The sequence below is a fragment of the Mastomys coucha genome, unplaced genomic scaffold, assembly GCF_008632895.1.
Source record: "Mastomys coucha isolate ucsf_1 unplaced genomic scaffold, UCSF_Mcou_1 pScaffold15, whole genome shotgun sequence".
Taxonomy (NCBI): domain Eukaryota; kingdom Metazoa; phylum Chordata; class Mammalia; order Rodentia; family Muridae; genus Mastomys; species Mastomys coucha.
The window spans coordinates 151883469-151901338 of NW_022196897.1; the positions used below are offsets into that span (position 1 = coordinate 151883469).

General features: G+C 51.4%; 1 protein-coding gene across 20 annotated transcripts in view; it reads right to left on the reverse strand.

The window, feature by feature from the left end:
• Zmynd8 (zinc finger MYND-type containing 8) overlaps positions 1-17870 on the reverse strand; it is a 99108-nt gene that overhangs the window by 67008 nt on the left and 14230 nt on the right. For 2 of the 20 annotated variants that reach the window (XM_031372787.1, XM_031372775.1), the window contains exon 1: positions 4605-4737. The exons of the other annotated variants lie outside the window; for them this stretch is intronic. In XM_031372787.1, the coding sequence (XP_031228647.1) occupies positions 4605-4689 (85 nt within the window). In that variant the 5' untranslated portion in view covers positions 4690-4737. Of the gene's footprint in view, positions 1-4604; positions 4738-17870 lie in introns of those variants that run through there. 20 annotated transcript variants of the gene reach the window in all.

Consider the following 17870-nt stretch of genomic DNA (forward strand, 5'->3'; position numbering starts at 1 on the left):
ACACACACACACACACACACACACACACACACACACACATATCATGGGTAAGAAAGACAACTGTATTCACAGGCCTTGTAATCACAGAACTTCGAGGCTGATGCAGGACTGCTGTGAGTTCCAGGCCAGGCTAGTAAACAGAGGGCCACACAATCTTCACCCCTCCCGTACTGAAAGAGTGATGAGGTAATACAGAGGGCTCCATTTAGTGGCAACGCACTTGCCCAGCAGGCACAAGGCTCCAGGTCCCATCCCTAGCACCAAGAGCACAAGGCTCCAGGTCCCATCCCTAGCACCAAGAGCGACAGCATCTCTCCATGGACTCCTGTATGACAATCTCCAGCCTGGGTCCAGTTACAAAACAACACATCTAGCGCCTCCAGGAGGCGACATGCCCCATCCCCGAAAGGATGGATCCTGCTTATAAACACCTAGAATACTCCAGGGAGAACCCCAAAGTCCAGCCGGGTTGGGGGGGGGTGGAAACAGGTGGCCGTCTCAGGAGGAAGGCCTGGGGAAGGGATTATGTATCAACATATACCCTGGTGTACTACGGACAAAGCTACTAGACGACTCTGTCAGAGTAAGGGGAATGAAAGGGATTTAGAAGGCTCAATTGCACATGAAAGGCAACAGGTGCAGGCAAAGGGTAATAACGAGTAAAGGAGGGCGGGACCCCAGGGACATCACGGGCGGATAAAGTGGGGGCTGGGCTGCTGTGGGCCGCAAGGCCTCAGGAAGGAGCTTGGGGTTTGTTCTCCTTGCAGCTAATACACCCTAGCACCTTGGCTAGTGTCACAGCCTGAGTACTTACAGCAAATGACTTGGGGGTTCACATGAACATATCTCAAAAGAAACAATACTTTGGCCAGTCCAAACCAGGAACTGACCAGGCAAAACATCTGCTGTACTTACAAAATCCCGGCTACTGGTTAGGTTTAGAGAAGATAACCCAATGGGAGACAAGGGTCGGTTTCTAGGCTGTCTCAAGATGTCTTAGCTGGCTGGGTGGTGGTGGCACACGCCTTTAGTCCCAGCACTTGGGAGGCAGAGGCAGGCGGATTTGTGAGTTTAAGGCCAGTCTGGTCTACAGAGCAAGTTCCAGGACAGCCAGAGCTATACAGAAAAACCCTGTCTCAAAAATCCAAAAAAAAAAAAAAAAAAAGCTGGCTTTGAGTTCTCAAACTCACTTCCATGAAGACCCCTAAAGACTGTGACACTAAGAACCAGCACATCAGGAAGGGGATAGGGCACGATGGACCAGGGCCAAGCTTAGACCTTGACAGTCTGGATCCTTCCTGCTCAGAAGGGAGCAGGGGCTATGGTTCTTATGACCAGCAGTACCTTAAAATATGCACTCGCTCCTGCTCACATGCATTTGTGCTCCTCCCACCCCCCCACCCCCCGTCTCTCCCTCTCTCTCTCACGCCCGTGCGCGCACACATACACAGAGGTAAATTATTGGCCCTCACTTGGAACCCACAGAATCAGCAGCTCTTAAGATTAGTTGGTATCTATGGCTTAGAGATGCTACAAGACGCATATATGCGTGACAAGGTGGGGACGGGCACCTAAGACCCACGCACATATGAAATCCCCTAGGTTGAGCTGTGGGAAGGGACCCCGAGCAAGGCTCTTTGCCTCTCAGGGCTTCATCTGCCAGTTGGGAAAGAGGGAAAGAGGAGCCAGGAGTCCTTGCCTGGTTCCACATAAACACCTTCAGGATCCAGGAAGTACACGCCACCCACTCTGTACACAGACAGACACGGTTTCCAGACTTGGGGGGGTAGGGGGTCTGGGGGAGAGATAGCCAACTCCACCTTTGGTGAGATGCCCTAAAGCGGAAGGGCCAGATAGAGACACTTGCTGACAGGCATGGAAACCTGAGTTCCATCTCGGGGAACCACGGGGTAGGAGACAATCAACGCTTGGGGCTGTTCACTAGGGCACGAGTGTGAGCAGGAGTTCCGGGGAAAAAACACAGACAGTGACTGATCGGAGTGTGGCAGGTCCACAGACTGTCTTACTGTGGGCTAGTTCTAGACATTTCACTGTTGCCTGCCCTCCTCGGGGTCAGAATTAATAGCCTGTGACTAACTTAGGAGATGCGGCTGAATTTATCATTCCTCAGAATACTAAATGGCAGGTCAGCCCTACTGCTTAAACACCTCCCTGTTCCACTGGGAGCCCTATGGCCCTATGGTTTAAACACCTCCCTGCTCCATCAGGAACCCAACATCCGGTGACTAGACACTGATGGGAAGAAACCCAGCTGTCGTCATGGTAATGAAGTCACCGCAAGGCCCTCTTCCAGAAAGCTGAGTCAGATCTTTACTTCTCTGATGATCTGATTCTGATGAGGGTACACTGCTAAGCACATCTCCTGTCTAAACCTGGAGTCATGACAAACAGCCACCACCGGCTGTCTCACAGAGAAATGGTTCCCTTGCATCTGAGAAGGATCTTTTTTGGTTTTTTTCCCCCCTCTTCCACCTCCTCTGGACTACCAGGACGCCATTTGCTGGCCCTTCACCAACTTCCTGCCTCCGATCCACCCCCTCAAAGAGTCTGGCTCTGAGTGTGTTAACTTGGGTGAGGGAGGGAGCAGGGCCTGCTTTGTGGAGGAGATGGCACAGTGACTCAGGAACACAGCCTGCAGTGGAGCAGGCAGCAGGAGCGTCCCCTCTTTGTGACATTTCCCTGAAGTTAGTAAGAGGCCTCCTGGGTATTAGGAGCTAAGCATGTGATGTAATCCTTCCAGAGCCTGTGTCTTAGGAACCACCAGAAATAATCAGGCTCAGCAGTTCCTTCGCGTCCTTTGACTTAAGGCACAGCTCACTTCAGATAACCTGGCTACAAGCAAGAACCTGATCAAACTACTTCAAATATATTTCCTACTTGCCCAAAGTGGTGCAGCTAGAACCAAGTGTTAGGGCCGGGATTTGAACCCGGAAAGTACAGTGGTTCGAAAGCAGATATTCCTGAGTACTACAGGACATGGCCTTTGCACCAGATTGAAGTCCGTGCTTCTAGCATTCACCCATTTGCTTTAGCTTTCCAACTGCAGGTGGAGGGATGAGGGCATGGACCACCCCAACTGAGCCTCCTAGAGGATGCCATCCCCTCAAAGGCAGTCTGTAGGAGGGCCAGCCCTCTCCCCTCCGGCCAGCTCCCACCCCCACCCCCACCTCCTTCTCAAGCTGTGTCAGATCCTTACTTATACAGTGAGACTAGAGACCCCTAAACCCTACCCTACAACCATCCTTCCCATCTCCAACTAGGCCTAACACAGCAGTTGAGCCAGGCACCACCACCCCCGCTCCTTCATATCCACACCCCCCCGAGCATGAGTCAGAGCACCCCCAACCCCCAGGGTCTAAGCAGTAATACACTTCTCAGGGGGCTGGGTTTCCCAGGGGAAAGGGGCTGCGGCTTAAAAACTGGGTGCCTTGTGTGTTTTTGTGGGTGTCGAATTTCCATGATTCAGGTAGCAACCCACTGGCGCCCAGGGGCGAAGACCAGTGGGACAGAGGTTGGCAACACATGGCTGGCCCCATGCCAATCAACAACTTTCTGAAAAAAAGGTTGTCTGTTTTTGTTTCTTTTATCTAAAAAGAAGGAGCCAGAAAGATTGCTCAGTGGTTAAGCACCTATTGCTCTTGCAGAGGACCCAGGTTCAATTCCCAGTACCCACTCTGATAGGTCAGCTCTCCAGTCCCATGTCTTTTTTAAGAAACAAGGCCCCCCTTCTTCCTCTTCTTCCTCCTCCTCTTCTCCCTCCTCCTCTCCCTTCACTACCCAGTCTAAAAGGAGCTAGCCTTCTTCCAGAGAGCGTCCTAAATCAATCCCACAGGTTCAGAGTAATGAAAAATGTCGGCCTCCATCAAGTGGAAAGCAAAATGGATCCCGTACGTGACTTCAATCACTCGGCACACACTGGAGAGATCCTGGATACCAGAGGTCTCTGGGTCTGGAGCAGCTGGGGCACACTGAGTGCCCACATAGGCAGAACTCCCAGGAACTACCAGCCTCAAGGCTGCCTACTTCAAAAGGGGACCACCCGCGGCCAGCTCTCCCAGAAGTGGCAAAGCTGAGCCCCTGGTTAATCATTTCCAAAGCTATTCTGGAAGACAGAGCAGGTACCCAAAAGGGCCTCCCTCCCTAGGAATCTCTGGCACTCCCCACTGGGTAATTACATCATAAAGACACAAAGGCCCAGAACTTCCTCCTGGCAAAAAGCAGAAAGCAGATGCAAAGATGGGGGCAGGGGTAAAACTGTCCCACTAGCAAACACTGTCGAGGGAAGGTGGACCCAGTGCTCCGCAAGAACTCCCTGAATGACCCCAGTTCTCACAAAGAACATGGCTAAGGCCCTCAGAGACTCCAGGATCAGGCTGTACCGACCCAGCCTGTATAGGCCTGCCAGGGCTGGAGCCAGAGGCAGCCAGCCTCCGCAGGAAGCAGGCCTAGCAGCTTCTCACCCAGAACCAGGAAGTGCGTGGAAGGAGGAGAGGTCACACTCGGCTTGGGAGAAAATGCCCCTTCACCTGGAGGTTTCCACACCAGCAAGGGAGGATCAGATGGCACAGGGGGTGGGCACTTACCTGCCATAGAGGCAGCTTGGCCACTTAGAGAGCCTGGCTCCTCTGATCCAAAAGAGGACAGAAGCAAGCTCCCGGCGGCAGACATTCCTGCTTCCGGCTGCTCGGCGGCCTCTCCCAGGGGGAGGAGGAAGCAGAAAGCACAGGCTGAGAGTCACCACTTACCAGGCCAGCTCTGGTCTTAGACTCATTAGATAGCCCAGCAGCACAAGGACACCTTTGCAATAGGCCAGGAAGAGCCCGGCCTCGTGTCCACAGGCCTTGGATCTAATTCATCACCCTCGGCTGCGGTGTGGCCGTGCAGGACGTCATCCGTGCACGGCGCCCAAGAGCCATTTATTATGGCAAACTCGAATAAATATACACAATCGCTGTGGTTCTGAGGACACGGTGTCTGTGGGAGAAGGGAGATGATTTGCATTTTGAACATGTTCTTAATTTCTTTTTTATTAGGTATTTTCGACTCCCTTTAGTTGTGATGCTCTTTCGGCCATGAAGAAAACCAGCGGATTTGTCCCAGCGCGCCCTCTACCCTTTCCAGGCACCGAATTGATATGTAAAATGCAAGCTACCAAAAAGACCAAGCAGGACAGAAACTGCTATCAGCCAGGAAAAGAGGCTGACAAACTGTGTTTAGCCCTCAACCACCAGCCTAGTAGTGGCTGAGCCTGGGCCTTCCTCAGCCTCAGGAAGGCCACTGGAGCTTTCCCAGGCTGGAGAATGCCCAGCTCTTTCCAACAGCAGGAGAGGCAGAGTCAAGAGTCAGTACTGCGCCCCACCCAGGCCTCCTGGTCCTAAGGCTGCCTCCAGCATGGGTACCTAGCTAGGTCCTTCCTTTGGTGCCCACCCCACAGTGCTGGCTCTGGAACAGGTTCTGGGGTTGATACCAAGCACATTCTTCCTGCCCCAGAGTCCCCCCCACCCACCCACCCCCGCCTGTGGCTGTAAGCTGCAGTGGGGGAGGGGTTGCAGAACGGAGGGCCTATTCAAAGGGTCAGATGAAGGAAGAAGGGCTGTTGGGAACCAAGCCATGCTCCCCACAGGCACAAGAGGGTTCAGGCTCCAAAAGTCACCCTAATGAGGACAAGAAAAATGCCAGAAAACAAGGGGGAAAGGACAAGCCCTCCAGGCAGCTTGCCCTGCTCTTCTGGGCAAGCGATCTTAGACGCAGAATGTCGCCCAGATTACCCTGGTGAGAGGGATGTTTAGGGTCCCTGGAGCTCCTTGAGTGTGAGAGCGGCCCTGCAGCAAGGCTGGGAGGAAGCAAACACAGGAAGAAGCAGGGAGATGAAGCCAAACAATCGAATCCTGTGGGTTAGGGCATGCAGAAAATCCTACAGGAAGGCCAGGAACTGACCAGAGTGCAAAACAGGGGATCACAGGAACCCCGAGTTTGCAGCCTGAAAGAACACTTAAGAAACCAGGAAAGATTCCTCTTCTTAATCCCATCCACACATTTAACTAACTGCTTGTGGGATGTGCGTGCGTGCGTGCGTGCGTGCGTGTGTGTGTGTGTGTGTCTGGATCTCCTGTTGGCTGCCCTGTATGCCAAAGCTTCAGGGGTTTCCTACATTTAGCTAACTGCTTGTGGGTGTGGGTGTGTGGGGGTGGGTGGGGGGGTGGGTGTGTCTGGATCTCCTGTTGGCTGCCCTGCTTCGGGGTTTTCCTCTTCCCAGCCCCCACTCCCCTCTCCCCACAGGAACAATGGAGTCACAACCTCCCTCTCCTGAATACAGCTCTGGCATAATAGGAGATCTGGGGATCCAAACTCAGGCCTCCTGCTTCTGTGACACGTCACCCACGCCCCCAGCCTTTGAAATAATATTTTTAGGAGCTTCAGGGACTATGGTGGCTGTATGGATCATTCCACTCCTGTGACAGGAATGGCCACGCTTGTATCCTCGGCATGGAACACAAGGAATCACTAAGGGCGGGGCCTGTGCACCACCATAGGTGCCATTTTCAAGGGGCTTCAGTGTCCAGGATGGTGTAAGGCAGTTCCCAGGGTAGACAGATCTGACAAAAGTCCAGAGGCAATTTTGGTTGCCACAAAGGGTCAAGGACATTTAGAAATGGGAAAGATGCACTGGACCCAAAACATGCCGAGGCTATGAAGTCTTAGCATCTAGAAACTTCAGTGAGCTACCTGGCAGGCCTACCCATGAGTCAAGACACCATCGTCAGCGGCTAGTGAATTCGGTGGCAAGGCACTTGCTGGGCATTTGGACAACCCGGAAAAGGAAGGCCCTAGTCTCCCAGGACTGCAATCAGAGATACATGATGGCATCAACAGCCACCGAACATGTGCCATCTGAGAGGTCCTTCTACCAGAAGGTAGGCTCTGAACATGCCCATTTTATGGAAACAGTCACTGAGGCCTAGAGGACAAACTGACTAGTAAACCCAAAATGCCTCAGAGACTGATGGAGAAAGGATTAAAAAAAAAAGGAAGATAGGCAGGAGAAAGACCAGGGGTTGTGGCTATAGGCTGGAGAGGGCAGGGCAAGGAGTAACTTCTCTATTTCTTCTTCAAAGTAAGCTCATTTTAGGCGAAGGCTGTTTTTAAAAAAATAACTTGTTTATATTATGTTGTGAGGGGGGGTGCGGCATCTACCACACACACTACGGCCAGGAGAAGATATTAGATCCCTTGGAACTGGAGTTACCTACCAACGACTGTAAACTACCATGTGGGCTCTGGGAATCAAACCCAGGTCCTCTCTGTATGAGCAGCCAGTGCTCTTATCCACCGAGCCATCGCTCCGGACCCCCAATATCACAGCTCTTATTTATGAAAGGCTACTTTCAGAATTCTCCCAGAGCCAGGATATAATTCGGTGGTAAGGCTCACACAGTTCAATTCAGGGAAGGAAGGGAGGGGGACACAACAATCTCATGAGGTTGGGACAAGTTTCCGTAATTGCAGCTCATCCCAGCAGGCACCAAGGCTAGGTGCCACTCTAAACCCTTTCTGCCCAGGCCGAGCCTGGCTATCTTGGTTCTGCGTGTCACCAGTTACTGCTTCGTGAGGAAAGCCACACTTGGATCACACTCACACACATACACACACACACACACAGCCATAGCTCTCGATGTACAGGCTTTGCCATCTAGTACAGCTCTGAATCCAAGGGCTGGGTGCCTCTGGGCAAATTACTTGGTCTCTCTGTCCCAGTGGCTTCTGCTATCAGACAGTTATCAGAGTCTTTCTACATGTGTTCAGGCACAGTGAACCGAGAGGACCATGAGTCATTGCTGTCACCACCCCCCCCCACGACCCCCTCAACCCTCCCTTGTTGAGTCAGGGGAAATCTCAGGAACCTCAAACCAGTTTCCCCAAAACTTGCTGTGTCCCTACCATGGCTTGCAACAGCATACTGGTCTGGTAAAAGCTCTCCGCCTGGTACAGGTAGGTCACCAAAGCCCCTGCATGCTCAGGACTTGATTCCTGACCAGACTGAACCTTTCTATGCGCCATCATCCTAGCCCACCCTCCCCACTCTTCCTCAGACAGTACTCCTCTGAATCAAACGGTGCTCCTCTGAATGCGTGCTCCTCTTAAGGCACAGGAAGCTCTTGAAGAGAGAACAGGCTAAAGGGAAGTTCTACCTCAGGCAGCTTCTCTCCGAGCTTCAGGCTTCTAATTATTCCTTCAGAGCGCTAGACCTAAATCCAGAGTGGTGGCTCACACCTAGGACCCCAGCACTCAGGAGGCTGAGGCAGGGGGATCTTCATTAAAGTAAGGCCACCTTGGGCTACAGAAAGTTCTAGGCTACCTAAGGGCTACAGAACCAGAGTCGTCATCCCTACCCCATGCCATGATGAGGTATGCTCAGCTCTTGTTGTCCGATCCCCTCACAGGCCCATGCTGTGATGAGGTAAACTCGCTCTGCTCGTCCAATCCCCTCACAGCCCCATGCAGTGATGAGGTAAACTCGCTCTGCTCGTCCAATCCCCTCACAGCCCCATGCTAGGATGCGTTAACTCACTCTACTCGGCTAATCCCCTCACAGCCCCATGCTGTGATGAGGTAAACTCGCTCTGCTCCTCCAATCCCTTCACAGCCCCATGCTATGATGCGTTAATTCGCTCTACTCGTCCAATCCCCTCACAGCCCCATGCTGTGATGAGGTAAACTCGCTCTGCTCCGCCAATCCCCTCACAGCCCCATGCTGTGATGAGGTAAACTCGCTCTGCTCCGCCAATCCCCTCACAGCCCCATGCTGTGATGAGGTAAACTCGCTCTGCTCCGCCAATCCCCTCACAGCCCCTTGCGGTAAACTCGCTCTGCTCCGCCAATCCCCTCACAGCCCCATGCTGTGATGAGGTAAACTCGCTCTGCTCCGCCAATCCCCTCACAGCATAACCCCCATCTTCCCAGTTAATCAGTCATGCTTCCTTTGCACTTAGCTCACCTCTCCCGCCATCTACAATGTTCTGTACCCAATCTCCTCCGCAGTAGTTAACATTAAGCCTTTGGTTCAAATGCCACCTCGGGAGTGGCCCTTCCCTGACACCCCAGCCTGCAGGCTTCTCATCCCATATCCCTGTTGTGGGCTCTTCATTCTCCGTGACTCTCATTCCTGAGGATTGTAAGTCACCGTCTGTGGCTCACTTGCTCAGCCTCGGTGTGTCTCCTCCAGAACATGAGCTCAGTCTTGGCTGCCCGGCACAGTTTCCCAGTGCTGGGCACACAGAGTGGCTGACAGGGCCTGCACGATGCATGACTGACTGACTGGGCACAGTGACAAGTGGGGGTGGGTAAAGAAACCGAGACAGGGCTAAAGAGGTAGCTCAGTGGTTAGAGCACTGGCTGCTCTCCCTCCCAGAAGACCCAAGTTCAGTTCCCAGCACCAATACTGCAGCTCACACACCCACCTGTAACTCCAGCTCCAGGGGATTTGACTCCTCTGGCCTCTACAGCACCCCCACTCATGTGCACATACCCATACCCAGGCAACCCACACATGCACACATAATTTAAAATAATAAAAATATATCTTGAGAAAAGTTATTTTGGGTTTTTTTATTTGTTTGTTTGTTTTCTAAGACAGAGTCTCACAACTCAGCCAATGCAGTTCTGGCTGGCCTGGAATTTGTTATAGTATGTTATCTGTAACAGCATATGATGTTAGAGCAGTCTAAGCCTCAAACTCATAGAAATCCACCTGCCTCTTCCTCCTAAGTGCTAGAATGGCTTGGGGGGAAATTTTTAATAAAGGCAGGGTTTGCACAATTATATAGCCCAGGTTTGCTCTGAACTCATAATCCTCCTGCTTCAGCCTTCATAATGCTGGGATGGTCCTGTGTCAATCTGGTTTGAAAGACAGTCCCCAGACTGCAGAGAGGGCGAGGGACTCCTGGTGGGTCATTAACAAGCAGAAGAATACTGGAGCCCATAGCTGCTGAGAGAGCAGAGCCACGTCAGGGAAAGGAGCCTGAGGGTCTGCCTGGCCCATTTCATCAGTAGCTGGGTACTACTTTTAAAATTTTAGCAAAGCACCGAGACCTGCCCACTTGGAAAGACAAGAAGAAAAGATGCTCTGCAAGACTTTTCAAATAACGGGAGTCCCAAAGACGTCTGACCAAAAAACCAGACGCTCCCTCCACTCCCTGCAGCACCTGACCAAGTGTCTCCACCTGCGCCCCAGCAGTGCTCTCTCCGGGTCACAGCATGGCAGTACAGCTTTCAACAGCGACGGCTGGTGTCCCACACTGTCTGAACCTCCTGGTCACCACTGAAGACTGCCATCTTTAACCCACACGCACTAGACATGGGGCCGGAGCTACTAAGAAAAGAAAGGTGGCTGTCCTTATGCGACTCTCAACGTCACACATAACTAGTAGCTGCCATTCCGGAGGGCCTGGCAGGCAGACAGGACACTTGAGAAAGTCCCCACCCATCCCATGTGCCTGAGGGACGCCATAACAGTATCCAAGTCACAGTGTGGGCGGAGGCCTCCCACCTGCCTTGGGGTCCCCTCATCTGGCTTGGACATTCTCCATTCTGTAGTATGCACATAAATTCGGATTGAAGCTAATTCTTTTTAGGCTCCTTTGAGGGCAGCGTTGACTTTGTAGCCTGCTCATTTGTTTGGATTTGTTTCTGTGTTAGGGAGGTTTTGGTTGGGATTGTTTCTACCATGCTGGGGATTGAACTCAGGACCCAGAGTTTAACATCTACTCTGTGACCAGGCCACCTCTCCTCCTGCTCACAAGACAGGTGTAGGTGTAAAATGAAACGCTGGAGAAGCATGCATAGGACACACACACAACACAGGGACAGACGGGACACACGGGACACACCTGGGTATAGAGAGAGACAAAAGAGGGAAGGAGAAGACGGTCCTCAGAGAACAGCATGAGAGACTCACAGAGCCGGTGACTGGAGCAGATAACAGGAGCAGGCAGCCAGAGAGGAGGGACCAGTGCTCAGGAACACTGTGATTTGAACTGGGGAGGGGGGATTAGCAACACAGGGAAAGAGGCCTTCAATCCCAGATCTAAAACCCATCTTAAAGGAAAGAGAGAGTTGGCAGAGCATTGGTGATCACTAGGAAAGAGAGGGGGCCGTGTCACAGAGCACTGAGACTCTGGAGGATCAGAGAGGCCAGCCATTTCAGGGACAAATTATTGGAGCCTAGTAATTCCTGCCAGACACTAGATTTGCTGGAAAGAAGCCGCTCTCCCCAGCGGAAAGGCTGCTCGGCCTCGGTCTAGGGTGGAAGTTGTGGCCACCAGACAAAGCCTGGCTCTTTCTGCCTACTGTGCATGGAAAGAGAGCAACAAAAGGCAGGAATCAGTCTCAACTGAGGCCTTAAACCTGGAGGGAAGGGGGGGGGTTGCAGGAGGGGAAAGGGATGGGGAGGGGGGGGGCACCAGGATGACTCAGCAGGTAAGGTGCATGCCACCAAGCTTCATCAACCTGAGTTCAATCTGTGACCTACATGGTGGAAGGCAGAACTAACAGCTCCCACAAGCTGGCTGCCTGACTTTCCCATGTCTGCACACACAAAATAAACCAACAAATGTTAACTCTTAAAAAAAAAAAAAAAAAGACAAAACCTGAGAGAGAGAGGTTGATATACCTAAAAGCCCTACAGCCAGAAATGGCTCTCAAGGTAATTTGAAAGGTCGACTGTGAATCAGGCAGAGAGAGAAGAGAGCAATGAGCCCAGCAGGCCGGGTCAGGGCCAGCGATGAGGGTTGCAGGAATGTGCCCATCAATAATAACCTGGGAGGGTGTGGTAGAAGGCTGTTTGCCAGCACACACAAGACCATGGGCTAACTCAGTTCCCACCCCACACCCCACAGTTCTACTTTCAGGCCCACACCCAGAAAAGAAACAGGCAGGCATACAAGGCCAGAGTGTGTGTCTGTCTCTCTTTATCTCTCTCTGTCTCTATGTCTCTGTTTCTCTCCCTGTGTCAGTCGTCTCTCTCCCTTCCTCCCTCTCTTCCCCTGCCTCTCTGGAATGCTCCAGGCAACATCATAAGTATAACTCTATGTCTTTCAGCAAAGAGATGAACTAAGACTTTCACAGACAGCAGAGGCCTGGTACAATGGGTTTGACCTAGAGTTTCAGCTCTTCAGATGATCACATGAGCCCACAAGCTGGGCTGGGAATGTAGCTCAGTATACTATTTGCCTAACACGCAGAAGAACTCAGTACCACCCCCACCCCCACCCCACCACCCTACCACCACCACCCTACCACCACCACCACCACCACCACCACCACCACCCTACCACCCCCAAGTACTTTAGGCTCTCTTGCACAGCCTCGAAGCACAAGCCTGTAGTCATAGGTACTCAGGAGACTAAGACAGTAGGACCCCAAGTCCAAAGCGTACCTGGCATTCAAATATTTAGGCTATGGATCCCACAAATTTTGAGGGTCCAACCTGAGCAACGAGACTCACCCCCAAATCCCAAACACTACAAACACACATAAACTAAAATTAAAAAAAAAAAAAATTAAAAAAAAAATTAAAGAGAAGAAATCTACTGCCCTGGCAGCAGAATGAGGACAGAGAACCCTGGTCCAAGCACTTGATCCGAACTGCTCCAACATCTGAACATCTTTGAGTACTGATTCTAAATGGAAAAATTCCACACCCAATATCACATCCTGGCTCACGGTTCATCCGACCAGAAGCCATCTGCCAAGCACGGGTGCTTATATCTGTAACCCCAGCAGCATCCAGCATCGGAAGCAGGATGCCGAGGCTGAGTACCAGCCCAGAGGGGCTGCCTGTAAAGATGGCCTCAAAACTGACAACATTGTCTGAGGGCCTTTGTGCTCTGCAAGGGACTTGTAATCACAAGACTGGAGGTCATCCCCAGAGTCTACCACTATGCACACATCCCAATGATTTAAGATCTGAAATCCAGAGTAGACTTTTGAGATGAGAGAGATTCAAATGTTGAGTACTACTTTGAACACCTGGTTGGTAAGAGAGGCCCAGAGGTTGAGACAGGCCCTCCACCTGATACAACCTGGTACATTTAAGACCTTTGGAGGAACAAACAGAACATTCTTGTTTGTTTGTTTGTTTTGTTTTGTTTGTTCGAGACAGGGTTTCTCTGTGTAGTCCTTCCTGGCTGTCCTGGAACTCATTCTGTAGACCAGGCTGGCCTCAAACTCAGAGATCCGCCTGCCTCTGCCTCCCAAGTGCTGGGATTGAAGGTGTGCACCACCACCGCCCGGCCAAAAAGAACATTCTTTTTAGGGTGGAAACACTTTGGGATAACAATCTTTTAAATTAATAAATAAACTGCATATTCCTATGAGCAGGGCTTCAGAAATGGGGCAGGCGGAGTTTCCCCCAGTCAACCACATAGATCAACTGCATCAGGCTGGGCAATTTTAGTCAGTAAATTCCTTGCTAAACACAATGAGGATGTGAATTCAGATCAGCAACGCCCCTGTAAAAAGCAGGTTATAATCTCCATGCTGGGGAGACAAGGACACAGCAGGGTCACACTTGCCAAGAGGAGGCAGCCAATCTCTAGTCTGAAAGTTGTGATCAGAGCTTCAGCATTTTGGGATAATTTAGACCTGACTAGGGAGGAGAGTTCTCTCACACAGACTTGCCACTATACACTCCAGGGCTGGCACTTCCTGGGATCTCAGAGATGCCGGAGGCGGGACAGTTTAAACGTGGCCGCTTCTACTACAGTGGCTTAAAAGCACTGAGGGTTGTTTTCTTAGAGTTCCCTTGAAAAGGACACAAGGACTCTTACCTCACAGCCTTGCTCACATCCAATCCCTTTGTGAAAGTCTTAATTTACATACAACAGAGAAAGACAGGGGTCCTGTGCTAATCAAGGTCTGGGCCTACTTAGCAAATTGCTATAACTGCGATTATCTAGCATCCTGGCTCTGTGTAAACACATCCATCCGCAGGCGAGTCTCACAAAGAATGACAGTGTTTGGGATTTTAATACGCTGGGCTTCCGCTCCATCTGCGCCTGGTTTCCGAGGGGACCGTTCCCTTGCGCTGGTGACACAACGCAGACACCACACAGCTGCACATCACCACTCTGCCTACAAAATGTACATGCAGCACGATCAAGATGCAAGGGGCCTGAACAGGGAGCCTCCGCCCAAGGGAGTGAACCACACTGCTGCAGCCTCCAGGTTTCTGGCCTCTAAGGCACGGCTCACGCACGCCTTGTCTGACTCACACACACACACTTATGGCCAAACTCCTGCGAAGCAGTGTGCTGTGACCAGTCTTGCACAGAGAATGCAAAATGACAGCCCTGGGCCATTTCTGTCCCCTTGATGTGACTTTCTAGGTTCATGCACCATCTTTGAGAAACTGGTCTACACAGAGAGACATCTCTGCATCTAAATGAGCTACAGTGGCAAGAAAATGGCAGGTTCATCCCAGCAAGCAGTGAGCCCAATTCCTAGTGCTGAGCAGCGAGGTAGACTCCCACCCAGCCATCCAAGCCCCCTATTTTCCCCCATGCTGGCAGCCATTATGGCTATTCCTGCCGGCCCTGTAGGGATGTGATTCGGACACTTACCAAGCAAGACAAAAACCTGGCCCCCAAGCCCTACTTGGTCACTTCATCCATCCTCATGAGCCTCAGTTTCCTAGACTGTGAAATGGGAAAACACTCATCACAGATGTGTGCTAAGAGTCATTGAGGTGAATGGGAAACATTATCCAGCGCCTGGTGAGACCTCGGGAGCCGCTCACTGTGCCAGCACTCCTGGTAGATGGTGCTTGTGATTTATGTCCGCATGGCTTACAGCTGACTGTCACCCTCAGACACAAATGTCACCCTGCCATCTTGAAAGCCTTCAGGCTTTGTCTCCTGAGAAGCGAGTGCTCTGGAAAATGCCAAGGATGATATAAAGGAGGCAACGGAGCTGGGAACTACCCTATTAATAATAAGTGATTACATAGGAAGAGGGCTGCTGATTGAAATTCTGAGAACCCAAAAGCCCTGCGGATGAGGTGTCGGAATAGGATTTGAGAATTCTGAGCTGGGTTGGGTAAGATGGTGCCGTGGGAGTCTTCACCCGCCACCCAAACTGAGTTCCCCAGTCCTGAGACCCACAGGTGGAAGGAGAAAAAAGCAACTACCAAAAGTTGTCCTCTGACCCCCCCACACACACACACACAATAAGTAAACACACCAGGGTTGGTAGTGTTTGCTTTTAATCCCACCCCTCCAGAGGCCTAGTCACAGGGTCTCTCTGATCAGCCTGCTCTACATACTGAGTTCCATGCCCAGAAGGGCTACACGAAGGAGCCTATCTCCGAACAAAAATATAACAAAGAATTCTAGCCGGGCAGTGGTGGCGCACACCTTTAATCCCAGCACTCGGGAGGCAGAGAAAGACAGATTTCTGAGTTCGAGGCCAGCCTGGTCTACAGAGTGAGTTCCAGGACACCCAGGGCTACACAGAGAAACCCTATCTTGAGAAACAAACAAACAAACAAAAATTCTAAGCTAAGTATGTTGACACATGGCCTGCTGTCACTGCTACTCTCTTTAAGTCCATAAGTTCAAGACCAGCCTGGGCAACATAAAAACATCTCAGCTCAAAAATAGAAAACAAAACATTAACACTTGGGGCTTGGGGAGGGCAGGTTTGAGGAAAAGCCTGTGCTCTCCTAAGTTCTTGGGCTGTGGAAATGGCTCAGGAGATGTTTGCTGCCAAGCCTGAGGACTGAATTCTATCTCTGGGGCCTACAGAGTTGAAGAAGCAGCTCTCACAAGGTCTCCTCTGGCTTTCTGGTGCGTACACTGAGACACAAAGACATCCACACACATACACCAAAATCAATGCAATAAACCAAAATCGCAGCTGGGGGCTGAAGACAGGGCTGGGAGGCTGGAAATCACAAGGCCCTGGGTTCTCTATCAGTCACCTCCCTACCAATTACTATCAGAGTTTCTGAGTTCCCAGTGCCAGCTGGACTTCACACAGCACCAAGCCCTGAATAAAAGACCTGAGCTTCTCCAGATGGCCCACCTCATCTCCGGAGGAATTTTCTCTTACTTGTGGAGACAGCCAGGGTGGGACCAAGTGTCTAGACAGCCAAAGGGCAGCCACATGACACATGGCCTATACCCTATTGTTCCTGAGGAGGCTGGTGAGCCATCCACACCCAACCAACAGCCTTCCTGCCATGAGACAACTGACCACCTTCCGGGCAGTTCCCTCCCCAAACAGCCCTGACAGATTTCTGCAGCTCATAAAAGAAAGAACCCACACAGGACACACTCAGCGGCAGTGGAGGTGATGCGAGGGGGATAGGGGGACACGTGTGCCTCCTTTCCTCCCTCTTCAAGTTAATTAATTACTTATCTTTTGGGGACTGAAATACTGAACATGAAGAACCACAAGAAAAGTGGCCTAAAGGGACAATTAATGTTCATTGCCTGGATCACCACACTGGGGACCTCTGAGATAACTGGGGTTGAAAGACGGGGATAAGCCTTGTCCCCAACACATCACAAATGTCACAGCTTGGCCACAATAGACTTCAACTATGAACCTCAGTGCCCTGGGTTAAAGCTCAGGCTGTAAAATCTGAATGACACTCAGGTGACTCAGAGGACTGTCCTGATACGGATGTGGATGCAGCAGTGTTGTAATCCCAGCCCTTGGGAACAGAAGTCAGGAAGATCCAGAGTTCAAGGCCACCCCTTCACTACACAGCAAATTCAAGGTTGGCTTGGGTTATAGGGAACTGTCTGGTTCAGGCCAACTGAGACCTGGTATGGGAGCACACGCCTTTAATACCAGCACTTGGGAGATAATTCAAGAGCGGCCTGATCTCCAGAGACCCTGCCTCAAAATAATAGCAATAGTAATTAATAATCAGGAGATGGCTCGGCAGTTAAGAGCATAGACAGCTCCTGCTGGGAACTCAAGTTCAATCTGCAACACCTGCAGTTCACAACTGTCCCCCAACTCCAGAGCCAGGGATCTCCTGGCCTCCCCAGCACCCACATTCACTTGCTCATATCAAACAGACATTCATATATTTTAAAACAAATGAATATTTTAAGAGAAAGGATGGCCTTAAAACAGTAGCAGCCAGAACAGGCCCCTCTCCACAAGTAGGGCCACCAAAGGGCTGGCAGGAAGTCCCTTAGGAACAAGAGGGCCTCTTCCCTCAGATTCTGGGCAAAGCAGGGTCCTCCTATCACTCTGTGCAGAAGCCAGCAGGGCAGCAGGCTGAGCCATTGTAATGGAGGGACACTCCACACATGGAGTACGGACGCATGCACGCACAGGCAGACATTTCCTGATTTCCAGGTAGGTAACTAACCCTGGACAGCCCCAGTTTAACTTAGCTGGCTGGACAGTATGCACACCTAGCTTACACACCTAGCTCCACAAGCTCTTCTTGGGGCAAGAGCAAAGCTCCAGCCAGTAAGAACTCCCTGTGCTCCAGGTCTATCTGATCATGGCTGGCATTTGGGGGCGCTCTCATGTTCACATACCATTCCAAGCACACCCCGTGTGAGCAAAACTCATCAGAACTTTCCCATCCCACTTAGGGAAAACTAAGCCATAAAATATAACTCAGCTCTGGCCAGGGCAAGCAGGAACCAAGGGGTCTGGCTCTCTGGCCTGCTTAAAAACTCTGCCGTTAGCAGATATGTAGAGGGCTTGCTCCACATCTCTGAGGCGCGGTGCAGTGGCAGGAGGATCAGACGTTCAAGGTCACCTTCACCAGCATAACAAGTTGGAAGGCAACCTGGGATCTATGAACCACCCCCACACAAAAA